This window comes from Sciurus vulgaris, assembly GCF_902686455.1.
Source record: "Sciurus vulgaris genome assembly, chromosome: 2".
Taxonomy (NCBI): Eukaryota; Metazoa; Chordata; class Mammalia; order Rodentia; family Sciuridae; genus Sciurus; species Sciurus vulgaris.
The window spans coordinates 140,823,320-140,836,440 of NC_136462.1; the positions used below are offsets into that span (position 1 = coordinate 140,823,320).

Sequence of the window (13,121 nt, forward strand, 5' to 3'; positions counted from 1 at the left end):
TTATTTGAGTATAATAATCTTTATATACAAGGCATACACAAATTCTCGCCAGAGAAAGTTAAGAGTAGGGGCAATCTGTCTCGTAACCTCTATGTTTGATGTTCTTAAAGGAAAAGGAAGGAGATGACAAGAAAAAGAAGCAACACGCTCTTACACTGAAGACTGTGCCCAGAGTTCTAGCACTACCAAGAGCCAGAGAATATATAGATATAAAATGTATTATATAGCTTATATAAAATTTTGCATTATATATTGCATATATTACATACAATAGACTGTGTAGGGGTTTTTATAGATATCATACATTTTACATTGTATATAGGTTACATGTTCATTGTATAGATTTCACTTATATATTATATAAATGATAGATATAAATTGTATATGTAGTAATCTATATAAAATATAGATATGCCATCTCAGGTATATACACCCATATATTTATGTAATATAGTTATATTATGTACATATATTTGTATATTTATATGACTTGCAGATTACATAAATCTATTTTCCCCTTCACTTTTTACTCATTCCTTAACATTTCAATTTACTGAGAATTGAACACCATTTATTCTGCAGATGGAAATTGAAAGCTGGGATTCTCAGCACAGATTTTAGGACTGAGTTTTTAAAAATAGTTATCCCCTCTCTCCAGCCACAAGGATCAAGAGATACTGTATATTAGTTTGAGTCTCTAAAGGCTGGTGGCCTTTATTTTAAACACGAAAATGCTAGGAATTATGATTGAATAAGACTTACCGGATTATATATGAGGTCCATCTCTAAGTAAATAACTCCTTTAAAAGCTTGTTCTAAGTCTTTATTCTTCAGTGCATAACAATTTGGTTGCCCATCTTTAATCTGTTATAAACAAAAGATAAAATACATAACAGTACAAACTTTCTGTGGGGTTTAAACAGAATAACCACAACTAACTTTGGTAAAGTTGCAAAGAGAAACAACAGATGAAGCAAATATTAAGCAGATCCTGAATCTATCAAGAATCAACTTTTAATTCTAGAGCTCTGTCATAATAGATAGGAAGGTAAAGTAACTATTACCAGGAACAAACGTGTATTGATAGAAAATTATTGATACAAATCATGACAGGACCACATGGCCTTTTCCTTCAAACATCCCAGAAGTCACACACTTTCATGTACTCAAAAATGATTAATACTCTACAAAATTCCTGGCCAGTACTCCTCAAGACTGTCAAAGGTCATGGGAAAAAAGGAAAGACTAGGAAACCATCATAAATCAGAAGAGAACAAGGAGATAAGATGACTGAATATAATGGGGTACCCTGAACTGAATGGATCCTAGAAAAGAAAAAGAACATTAAGTGCAAAAGCCACTAAAGTCCAAATAAAGATCAGAGTTCAGTTATTAATAATGTACCAACGTCATGGTTTCTCTTAGTTTTGACAGAACTATCATGGTCATTTAAGGTACTAACATTAGGAGAAATTGGGTGAAGGGAATGTGAGGATTCTCTTTCCTTTACCATTTTTCTGTGAGTCTAAAATTATTCCCAAACTATTTTAAGGAAATGAATAACAAATATGTTTTAAAAAATAAAATGATAGTATTTCACTTGCTAGGAAAGCAAATTAAATAAATCAATCAGGCTACCTAACACTGAGGTCAAACTCTAAAATCATTCAAAATCTGAATCTTCAAAATAAATAAGTCCCTCTGAAGTCCCCTCTCAGCCAGCTTGTCACATCAGAGTCATACACTGAGCTACCCACTGACCCGAGTACATAAGACTTCTAAGGAAAACATCTCCCGTATTGTTTTAGAAACTATTCAGCTTTCTCTCTTGAAAGGCATGTTAATTATCTAGATTTAATCACTCTCTTCAGATTTGATAGCAGCCCTGCTTTTCATTGTAGATAGAGGTGTATGTATTAATTAAACTTCTGGTTTTTAAGCAGCATCTCCATTAACTCTAAAAGGACCTCAGCAAAACTTGAGTTTATCAAAAAATCTATTAGGGATTGTAATGATCCATCATTTAAGTAACTTAGGAAATTTGAGGGCCTGAAATTTGAGCAATATTTTAAATGACTATTGCTGTCTCCACAGGCATTCACACAAGTGTTCTTATAAACAGTGGCGGAAATGAGTTGAGTAAGTCACAAGGGGAAACAGCAATTCCACTTTACAAGGGAGAGGTCATCTTCCTTCCCAAAGTCACCCCACCTCTCTTAGATTGAATAGCTTTTATACAGAAAGATGGTTTTCCTGGCCAGTGGCTAAGAGGAAGGGGGTGCCCCATAAAGACCTGGTTTCCTTCCTCAACGGTGTCCAAACAGGATTCTGAGCTTCCGCTTTGATACACAGTCTCACTTAATAAATTGTGGGTGTTAAAGTTGAAAGAAATAAATACAAAAACAGCATGACAGTTTGCCAAGCTGATTTGATCCAAATTAGCTTTGCTTCAATCCATAGTCATTGTACCGTTATCTTAAAATTTCCATGATTTCTTCAGGGTGAGGGTGGGTCAAGAGAAGAAGTATCAGTATAAAAAGAAATATTTTATAGCAAAAGGAGATTTTTTTTTTTAATTTGGTAAATGGCCATTTCCTGTTACTCAATGTCCCTTGCATTGTGTCAGCAAAACCCAGCATCCACCTAGGGACATTAAAGTCGTCATTAAAGCTAGAGATATAATTAAAGCAATTCATGTTTAGCACTTTTGCAAAAAATTCACTTGAAATGTACAAATTTTAAAAGTTTAAAAATTACCAGAAAATTCCCCCCCTCCAAAAAAAAGCAAAAAACAAAGTCTCTTTGAACTTCCACAAACATCACCATTCTTTCCTCTGAACAGAAATCAGAATGTGGCAGGCATTTTAAAATTTTTATTGAGAATTTATACTTATAAAAGTAAGCCTTGAAAAAAGTATTTAACACTTTTTGCCTAAGTGACATACTGGATGTATTTTGCAACTTCATTTTGTATTTACCAATATGATTTGTAATTTGATTACATTCATAAACAAATCTCATTTATAAACTGCTATGTAATGTTCATCATGCAAATAAACTAAGACTTATCAATTCTGTTGATGAATATTGATTTCATTTTTTTCAGTCTGTTCACCATAAGGAATACCTTTCAGGTCATAGTAAAAGATAAGGGGAAGAAGAAATATACTGTAATAGTTTGCACTTCAAATGTGTTTGGGTTATTAACAGGTGAATGGAGTATTTAGTGTTAGAATTAAACACAAATAGGAATGGAAGAGACTATCTTTTAAAGTATCTTTGATTTTACTGTCTTTATATAATTAAACTTCTGACACAAGACTTCAGGATTACAAGTTCTTCTGTAACATCCCAACTTGCCAAATTCCTGTGCGAGTGCATACATACATAAGAAATAAAGACAAAACAAACACACATGTATATATCACATGTATATATCACACCATTTATGCTTATTATTTATACTTAGAATTTTGATGATTATTTTTCATCTTAAATTATTTTATAACTGTTTATAAATCTCAGAAATTTATATCACCTAGTGAATAAGAAAATAAAAGCATAGTCAAGAGAATATTTAGAGGAGAGAATCTATAAAAATTTTTATCCCTGGCAATAAGATAATGCTTCAACTAAAACCTCAGTTTAACTTTGATTTCTGTATCAGCAAAGGCAAGAAGAAAAGATAGTTTTCAAATTATGACAGATGGAGAACTATAACTTCTGTGAGTCTTCAGGGGCTAAATCTGGGAAGACTTCATTTGACTCAAATATAAGTGTCTTGGATAAAATAATAGTGTCTTTAACTTCAGTTTTGTCAGATAACTAAATCAACTTATATCCCATCTTTTTATACTGACTTTTTCATAAATGAAGAGTGCATGATATTACGCAGTAATTTGTGGCAGGCAGCTCCCCACAACAGTAATATAGTTAACCTACTTAGGAACTAAAAGGTCTATAATCAGGAAAATGGGCATTTTCATGTCTTTTTCATGTTTTCATACATATTATATCTACAAAGCTTATATCAGAAGCATAAGTAAGCATTAATTTCTGGCTAATTTAGCTAGTGAATAAATGAGTGCTGGAAGTTTCCTTCTGAGTAATGATCAGGGTTTTGTAATCAAAGGAAAAGTTACTGAGAAGGTAGTCTGGTTTAAAAGTTTTAATCTGACCCACAATAATCCTCAAACTATTCAACATTTTTCCTGTATGAAAGAATATTAAATCTGCTTAAACAAGCTGTAAGCAAAGTCAATATAAAAAGTTTTTTAAAAATTGTTTCATAGAAAATAATTTTTTAGTCCAAGAAATGTTGTAATGCTCATTATATTAGAAAACTAATCTAATTTATAATCAGTATGTAATAGGCACTGGTATGTGAGAATATAGAAAAAAAAAACTCACCTAGAACTTTTTAAAAAAGAATTATCATTGATGTTTACTGGAAAAACCGTTGATGTAATGAGTTACCAAATGATTCAACAGCAAAGTTAATCAGAATCCTTACCAAGGAATAAAAGTACCAGTGGGTTTAAGGAGAAAAGATATACATGTGAGTTAGAATCCAAACTACAGAGTCATATTGATTCCTTCATTGTTTGACCTAAAAATTAGAAAATGGAAAACATTTGGATATAACCTAGCATATTCTATCGGATATCTTTCATTTCATGCAAAAGGCAAAATTCATAACTGTGACCATGATGCATGGTTGGTCCCAGCTGATATAAATGCAATAAAATGTGATGAGGACAGACATGTGACTGTCCTTTATCTGGCACTTTATCTGGCAGTGTTGGGTAGCTAGTCAGCCATGTGCAAGGGGGTGGGGATGGACAACAAGTGGCAGGAACTTACAGGGAAGAAATCAGACACATACATCGAAGAGAGTCCACAGGTCACAGGACTGGGAACCACAGGGAACCTTATCAAAGCAGCCATCTGGAAAAAGGGAACTGTTATGCCAAAACTCCCCCATTCCTATTATTAATTTTAACCCTTAAGGAAACTATGGCTTCAAGATCATGTCATACCTTCCCCTTGTGTCTAGGTCATCAAGACAAAGGGGCAATAAACTGCTTAAAGATGATGAGGAAACAGAACAAGAACAAAGAGACCTCAAGTGCTTAAAATTCCCAGGCTCTAAAAGCATCATGGAATCCTCCCCAGAAGGAAACTGCTCAGCATCTGTCCTGAGCATCTGTACTCTCACTCTTTCTGGTAAATTCCTGTTTGAAATCCTTCCTGCAGGATGGCAAGAACTTGTGGCTGTGGATCCCCATGGTCTCTTTGGTTCCATGGGTCGCCTCTGCAACTGCAACATTTTCAATTCTTCACCCTACTTAGAAACAAACGTGGTTCCAAAGACATGAGTTACAACCAACAGGAGAGATTAAACTATCCACTAAGCCACTATCTGCTCTGCATGGAGCACTGCAACCAACCAGCAGAGGCAACACAGAAGTCCTCCCACTGAGCCTCCTCAACTTCCCCCTCAGTCCCTCCAACCACTGCTGAACCAAAACCAGCTCTGAACTTTGCAAATATTATCAAACCTGTATGTACTTAGCACTTCTTACCAACCACCCTCTCCAAGCTATTTCTACAAAAGCAATGCACATCAATTCTAGAAGTTGTGCAAAATTCATAAAAAAATGAAGAAAAATATATTAATAATGTTTGAACAAACACACCTCTGTAGTTTGTAATGTACATTTGCATTTCTTTTTCTTACGAAAATAGAATTATTAGGTAGTACATAGAAACCTAGAGACAGATGAACTGAGTTTTAAATTCTGGCTCTGCATCAGAGTGGTTGAATAACTTGGGTAAATTATATAACTCTCTGGTCTTCAGTTTTTTAATCTGTAAAACGTGAATAAAAATAGTGGTAATTTCAAAGGTGGTTATGAACTAATTCAGCACAAAGCAGTATCAGTGATGGGTAAGAAGTGCATGTTATATATTATCAAATTTTAGTCTTAATTTATATTAATCACTTGTCTTTTAAAAATACATAGGAGACTCTCCCCTATATAGTAATTCATTCTCTCACATTGCTCAGTCTATAGTAAACCTGAATAATCCTCAGTTGTAACTCATTAAGATCATTTCCAATTTTTAACAGTTATAAACAGTGTGATGAATTTATTCACAGATGTCTCCATGCATTCATGATACATTTCTAAAGATAAATTCCTAGAAATGGACTTGCCGAGTCATAGAATACATCTATTCTCAAGTTCAGGCAAGTAGGCAATTTGCCATTCTGAAATGCTATGTTAATTCACATTCCCAGGCTCAGTGAAGAAGCCTGCCCATTTCCCCTACAAATCAGCCAACTGCAGGCATTTTAAATTAATATACAGCAATTTCATAGAAAGAAGAGTCTTGGGTTAATATGACATTTTTTATAACAAGTAAGACCGCAAAATTTTTTGTTGTTTTTCATGTTAAATAACAGTGCACCATGGTAGGGCTGAGAAACCAGACACATCTAGACACAATTCCCACTTCTAGCATTTAACATACTGTGAGTAGGTGCAATTACTGTACCTCTCTGAGCCCCAATTGTCTTTTCGAAATAGATAATACTATGAATGCTCAAAGACATTTACATTAATTTTTCATCCATTTTATCCAAGTGTCTTCCTCAGACTTATACCAACTCATACTTCCAACAAAAGAATTTGAGAGGGTCCTTTCTCTATATTTGTTAATCTGATTATGCTTACTTAAATGAATTTCATCATTTTTTTGCTAAACAAGGTACATGAAGATGACAACTCATAGTATAAGTGCTCATTTTATGCCAGGGACTGTTAATGCTTTACATGAATCAACTCATTCAATTCTCACCATACACACTCACTGCATGTATAAGGATAATTCCCTTTATTCTATCAACAAAGATATTCAGATAGAGAGGTTACTTAACTGGACCAAAAGTTACTTAACTGGACCAAAGTCACACAGCAAGTTTAGGTGAGGATCACGGGTCCCAACTCATGCAAACTGGCTCTACCAACTACATTCTTCCCCACCATGATCATAATTGAAGGACTCACAAGACATTCATGTGCTTACTAGCTATCAGGATTTCCATTTAATTTACTTTCTGCTAGGTTGAATTGCCTTTTCCTTATTCATTAAAGAAAACTTGCAAACCAGTGATGTCTATTTCCTTATATGTTTTAAGTATTTTTAATGTACTTCTATGTTTATCCTTTGTCTTTTGGTTTATGATGTTGATTATTTTTTGGCCATACAGATATCTTAAGATTTCTCTGATCATTCATGTTTTCAATTTCTTTGTGTAGGATTCTCCACTATAAAAGTGTTATTGTGTTTTATGTTACATACTAATATAATTTCCCCTAATTGATCATCAACCAATTTCCTCAGAATCTCTGAAGTAGTTCATCATTTCCTCAATAACTTCATGTTTCAAGTTTCTAATACATCATCTCCAATCAGTCTTCTTTCAAGTCCTTCAGTATATTTCTAGAATTTCCTCACCTAGGTCTTACCCACTCTTATTTGGTTTCTATTGTAGTCTGATTTTTTTTTTTTTAGTTTTTTAATAATTATTCTTATGAGTATAGCCATTGATCTTGTTCAGTTAACATTGATCTTAGTGAACTTTTATTTTAATGTTATATATTAGTTTTTTCATGTTTATAGATATCTGGCATCAAAGAGATATCTACAAATGTGTTTTGTTGAAATACATATAATTTTTCTTCGTATAATTCTACATTGACTGGATCTGACATAAAAGCCTTAATTTTCACTTGTTAATTCATAAACAAACTCATTAAATCCTCAAACAATTTGATGCATGACTGCTATTGTTATCTTCTATTTAAAGTAAAGAAAGAGAAGGAATACAGTTGGTGTTTCAGCGATGACCCTGAGGCTTTGCGGTTTCTGACAGATACTGCCCATCACACTAAGAAAGTCTCAATTAGTAACTTTTTAGTCTATTTTTTCACATGATATTGTTGTTTCTTTTCCTCCTTTAACGTATCAGTGATTTAAGTCACACAATAAAGTTCCTAAACTGTTTAATCTTTCTGGTATTCCAAGAAGGTATATAAATAATTTCCTTCTTATTATATCTGTAATTTTAGGGCTGGGGATGTAGCTTACTAATACAGCACTTGCCTAGCATTTGCCAGGCTCTGAGTTTGAACATCAGCACTGGAAAAAAAAAAAAGTTAAACAGTTTTTTATATGAGTTGTTCTAGTCTCAAGTAAAAATTCATGAAGTTTTCATATTTAATGTTTTTTGTTTGTTTTGGGTTTTGTTTTATTTTTGGTGCATGGGATTGAACCAAGGGGTGTTTTAACAACTGAGCCACATCCTCAGCTCTTTTTAATTTTTTATTTTGAGACAGGTTCTTGCTAATTTGCTAAGGCTGACCTCAAACTTGTGATCCTCCTGTCTCAGTCTCCTTTGTCACTGGGATTACAGGTGTGCACCACCACACCCAGCTGATTATGTTCTTAATGAATTTAAATAAGAATTACCTGACCCTTTAAGGATTGGAAAAAAAAACATACACTCATAAAACAAATTAGATCTCTTATTTTCTTATTTGGGGAATATCAGGATTCAGGCTGTAAAGAACAGAAAAATTTGATAATGTTTTCTGATCTTTGCATAATTAATAATTTTCACTTAACTGAATATTCAATACCTGTTATCCAAGTTACTCTTATACTTGTTAAGATAATTAATTGGCTGGTTTTCACCTGTTCATTCAATCAACTGCAAAACTGTATCATATTTGCAGTTCATTTGGAAAGACTCAACATCTTTGCAGAACACATCTTTATAGGATCACAAGTTCAAGGCCAGCCTTAGCAACTTAGCAAGGCCCTAAGCAAATTACTGAGATCTTGTCTCAAAATAAAACAAACAAACAAAAAGGGTTAGGGATGTAGCTCAGTGGTTAAGCACCCTGGGTCAATCTCTGGTACAAAATAAAGAAAAACAAAAAACAAAACAAAAAAAAAAAAAACAGAAAAATACATACCCCACACATTCTCCTAGTATATTTCTGCACTTCATTTTCTGAGACCTCTCAATAAAACAATCTGTGTTTTTTTGTTCGTTGTTTCTTAATTCTTATTTTTTTTTCCTCTTTTTGCCTTAACTCTGTAAGTTCCTGTCCATTGTGTTGTTATTTGGAGAGGAAATAAAATTTGGATTTATTATATTCATTAATGACATCTATTTTATGTTATTGCTCTTTGTGTGTGCACGTGTTTTAGAGTGCAGGGATCAAACCCAGGGCCTTAAGCATACTAGGCAGGCAATGGAGCTACACTCTAGGACCTGCTCCTGTTTTATCTTCACCAATTTATTCCTAATTTTCTTACTTTTATTTTAGTTTCTTTTGTTGAGATGTGTAATTGATTTTCAATCTTTGTATTTAATGACAAAACCATTCAGGATGATAATTTCCTTTGAATACTACTTTTGGCCCACAGTTTTCTCAGTTTTTATGTATAATATTCAATTGTTAATTTCTATGTAGTCTATCATTGCAGTTTTGATATCCAACTCAGTTACTTTTCACCCTGCCAAGTACTTTAACATTTGTTTCTTTTGGTTATTAAATAGAAATTAATAATTATGGTGTTAGAATGACAGTACAATTTGCCTTCTTGGGAACTTATTGAGGTATTTTTGACCCATACACTCAATATTTGAACATGTTAAGTGGATTTTTTAGCAGAAAAATGTCTATTTACATGTGTATTTTATTTTCGGTGGCTGTCACAGGTATTTTCACTACTAACAAACATTTCTTGGACATTACAACCTTTAAGAATCATCATAGCTTGCTTTTGTTTGTGATATTTTCAAAGATGGGTAGATCATACACATTATTATTCTAATTTTCCATTTTTTTCTTGTATTTTATATATGAAAGGAAATGAGAATTAATTCATATACAGGTTTGTGTTTTCTATAACCTTACTGGTAATTCAGTCTTTTTTTTTATGACTAAGATAACCCAGTGTATCAGGTTTTTGACCTACTGTTTATTTACATTTATATGCTATGGTTTCATTTATCCATTTTTGTATTATTATGTTTTAGATTCTTAATACAGCAGCATTTAGATTTTACTCTCAGTGTGAGATGTCTTATCATTTAATATAAAAGTGGGCCTATCCAATATCTACCAGTACTTATGATGTGTTCATTGATACACTGTATAGTGGTCATCTTCCCTACTTCTTTGGTACCAGGGATTGAACCCAGCGGCTCTTAACCACTGAGCCACATCTCTACCCATTTTTTGTTTTTATTTGTCTTTTTACTTTGAGTCAGGGTCTTGATAAATTTCTTAGGGCCTTGCTAAGTTGCTGAGACTGGCCTTGAATTTGCAATCCTCCTAACTCGCCCATCCACCACCAGCTGCTGTGTGCAGCAGTGCCCATAGATGTTAGGGCAACCCGAGTAGGCCCCTCTCTCCCTTTGTCTCTCTCTTCTCCACAGCTCAAGCCTACCTGTCATAACCAACATACTACTCAGTCAATATACTGCATATAGTTCATGATAATTCAAGCATATTAAAGGTGCCCTTTCCTAGGTTCCAGGGATGCTATAGAAAATTACCTTACTTTTATTTATTCCAATGGACATATTGGAACAAGGGTAGGGGTGAGGAGAATTAAAAATTTTTGTTAAAAAGTGACAATTGTTGCCCACACTGAGATTCAAGTCTTGTCTTTATCAAATAATCTCTCAGGTGACACATCTTCCTTTCCTTGTTACTCACCCTCTAACCCCAAAGGCTCCAAGAAGAATCACATGGGATTCAATGATCAAATCTACACTCTTGAAAAATAAACCTTAGCAACAGACCACTTTACATTGTTTTAAACCCAATGATAAAGCCATTTATGTAATATTAAATATCAATATCATTTACTTTAATGGCCAATATTTTATCATTAATCTAAAACCATCTATGACTATGTGAGTTCATTAAATTTTACAAAACCATCAGGTGAAACTTGCACAAATAAATACTTAATTGGAAATGTGAAGAGATATTTGCATGGCATTTATTGGGTATAAGCAACTACAGAAAATTTGTCCCATAATACTAATGAGGTGAAATTATTGCTAGTGCAGCTACTTAACAAGCACCTGTATCCACTGAGGATGCTGGGGCTCTATAACAATAGCATGAAGGCCCCATGATTGTAATGATAGACTCATGTGTCCATGTTGGTCTGACCTGTGCAAAAGGACTCAAGTTTGTTTCAAAATGCAGGCTCTCACCAAGTTCAGATGATTGTTCCTTGGCTATTATGAAATAATAAATGTATGCTTTTCCTACTTTACAGATTAAGTCCCTAAGGCAAATTTTAGTCATCTTAAATTGGCCCATTAGATAACTCTAAGAGAATAATTGTATGAGTGAATATAAAGGATTGACCTAGAGGAGAATACAGGCCAATTTTCAAGACAGAGTTAGTATCACTTAATTGAGAAGAGACATGTTAAATAAATCGATGGAGTCAGCTAATTTTTAGGAGAGAATGTCTACTGCCCAAAATATTTTAAAACTCTGAAATATGCTTATTGTTTTCCAGTGTGTATTTACTATATGACTGATTAGAAGAGTATAGGAGCAACATGAAAACGAGGAGATACTAGAAGTCTTCAGATTGTAATATATTCTAATCTCAGTTTCCCACTGTTCTTAATCACAAGTATTGATTAAAGAGCTTTAAATATCTATAGAATAATTTAATTTTTTTTCAAAATGAAGAGAAATAAAATATATGGAAGAATGACTCATTGGCCTGAATTCTTTTAATCCTGATATATGACCAATCATACATATACATCTTGAACAATTCACCACCACTAATAAATATACTTATTTCAGTATATGGATTTTAATGAACCAATAGACAGCTAGTACTTTCACCCTGATTAAAAAGATATAGTGAATTTAGAACAGGCTCTTTATTTAACATGCTTAAATGCACTTAACACATTAACATTGAGAGAATGAATTAAAAGTTAAAGTACCTTCTGCACTTTCTTCTTAGACATTGAAAAAAAAATGTAGTTTGCATTGTCTCCAAACGTGTAAGCCAAATTTTAGTTTATGACTTAAATAAAGACAACTCAGTCTTTCAAAACTGTTCCCATTCCATTAGGAACAAATTGCTAATTACAAATTTCAAAATATTTGTTTTTAAACATAAAAGAATATATTATTGAATATGGTTCTGTATTCTATAGAGATGATAGTGGAGCACCAATATATTCATTTTTATAACACTTTCACACATCTAAGAAAGAAAGAAATCCTTCTCCTAAGAAACATACAATGTCATAGATGAGTTTTAATGCTTATTCTGCGAATTTCACAGAATTCCTCTCAGATTTGCTTAATACTGTAGTGAAATTTTTTTCCTAGTCAATTGTTCTGAAGTCTCTGTCCCATGGCAACACCTTTCAGCAGCTTCCTGCTGACAGAATAAGCCAGACCTCCCTCCACCCTCCATGGGTCTGAGTGGCCTCCCGCCACCCCCTCCAATTCTGTGATCATGCTGAGTTCCAGACAGAGGCCCCCACTTGGTCCCAGCATGTGTCCCTCCTCTGCTTTACTGCTTATGTTTCTCCCCTACTTAGAAGGTCTTCCCTCTTCATCTCACTGAAGTCACTACAAATAACCTACTCCTCCGTGACGTGACCCATTTCCAACTCCTCGTCTTCTAAAGTATTACTTCCATGCTTTTCACTTCCCATTGTCTAGTTCCTTTCCTGGGGCACTTGTTATTTGAGGTCTTGTTTGTCTACTGCTTTGGGCAGGATATTTACTTAATAGGTCCTTACTGTGGTCATCTGACATTTCTTAGGAGCTCAGACTCTGGTATGAGACTGCCTGAATTAAAATCCTGCTTCTATTACTTAGCAGCTACAGGATTTTCTCTGTGCCTCAGTTTCCTAATTTGTAACTTTGTATAATAATAAAGCATGCTTCATTAAGTCATCAGAGAATTAATGATTCAACATATGTTAAGTGTACAGCACAGTTTGCTAGTTAGGCATCACTCCATACATATAAAAA

The 13,121-nt window shown here is 33.7% G+C and overlaps 1 protein-coding gene across 1 annotated transcript in view; it reads right to left on the reverse strand.

Moving 5' to 3' along the window:
• MCTP2 (multiple C2 and transmembrane domain containing 2) overlaps positions 1–13,121 on the reverse strand; it is a 217,322-nt gene that overhangs the window by 66,528 nt on the left and 137,673 nt on the right. Inside the window, 1 exon segment of the mRNA XM_079127378.1 lies at positions 763–864. Coding sequence (XP_078983504.1) covers positions 763–864 — 102 coding nt within the window.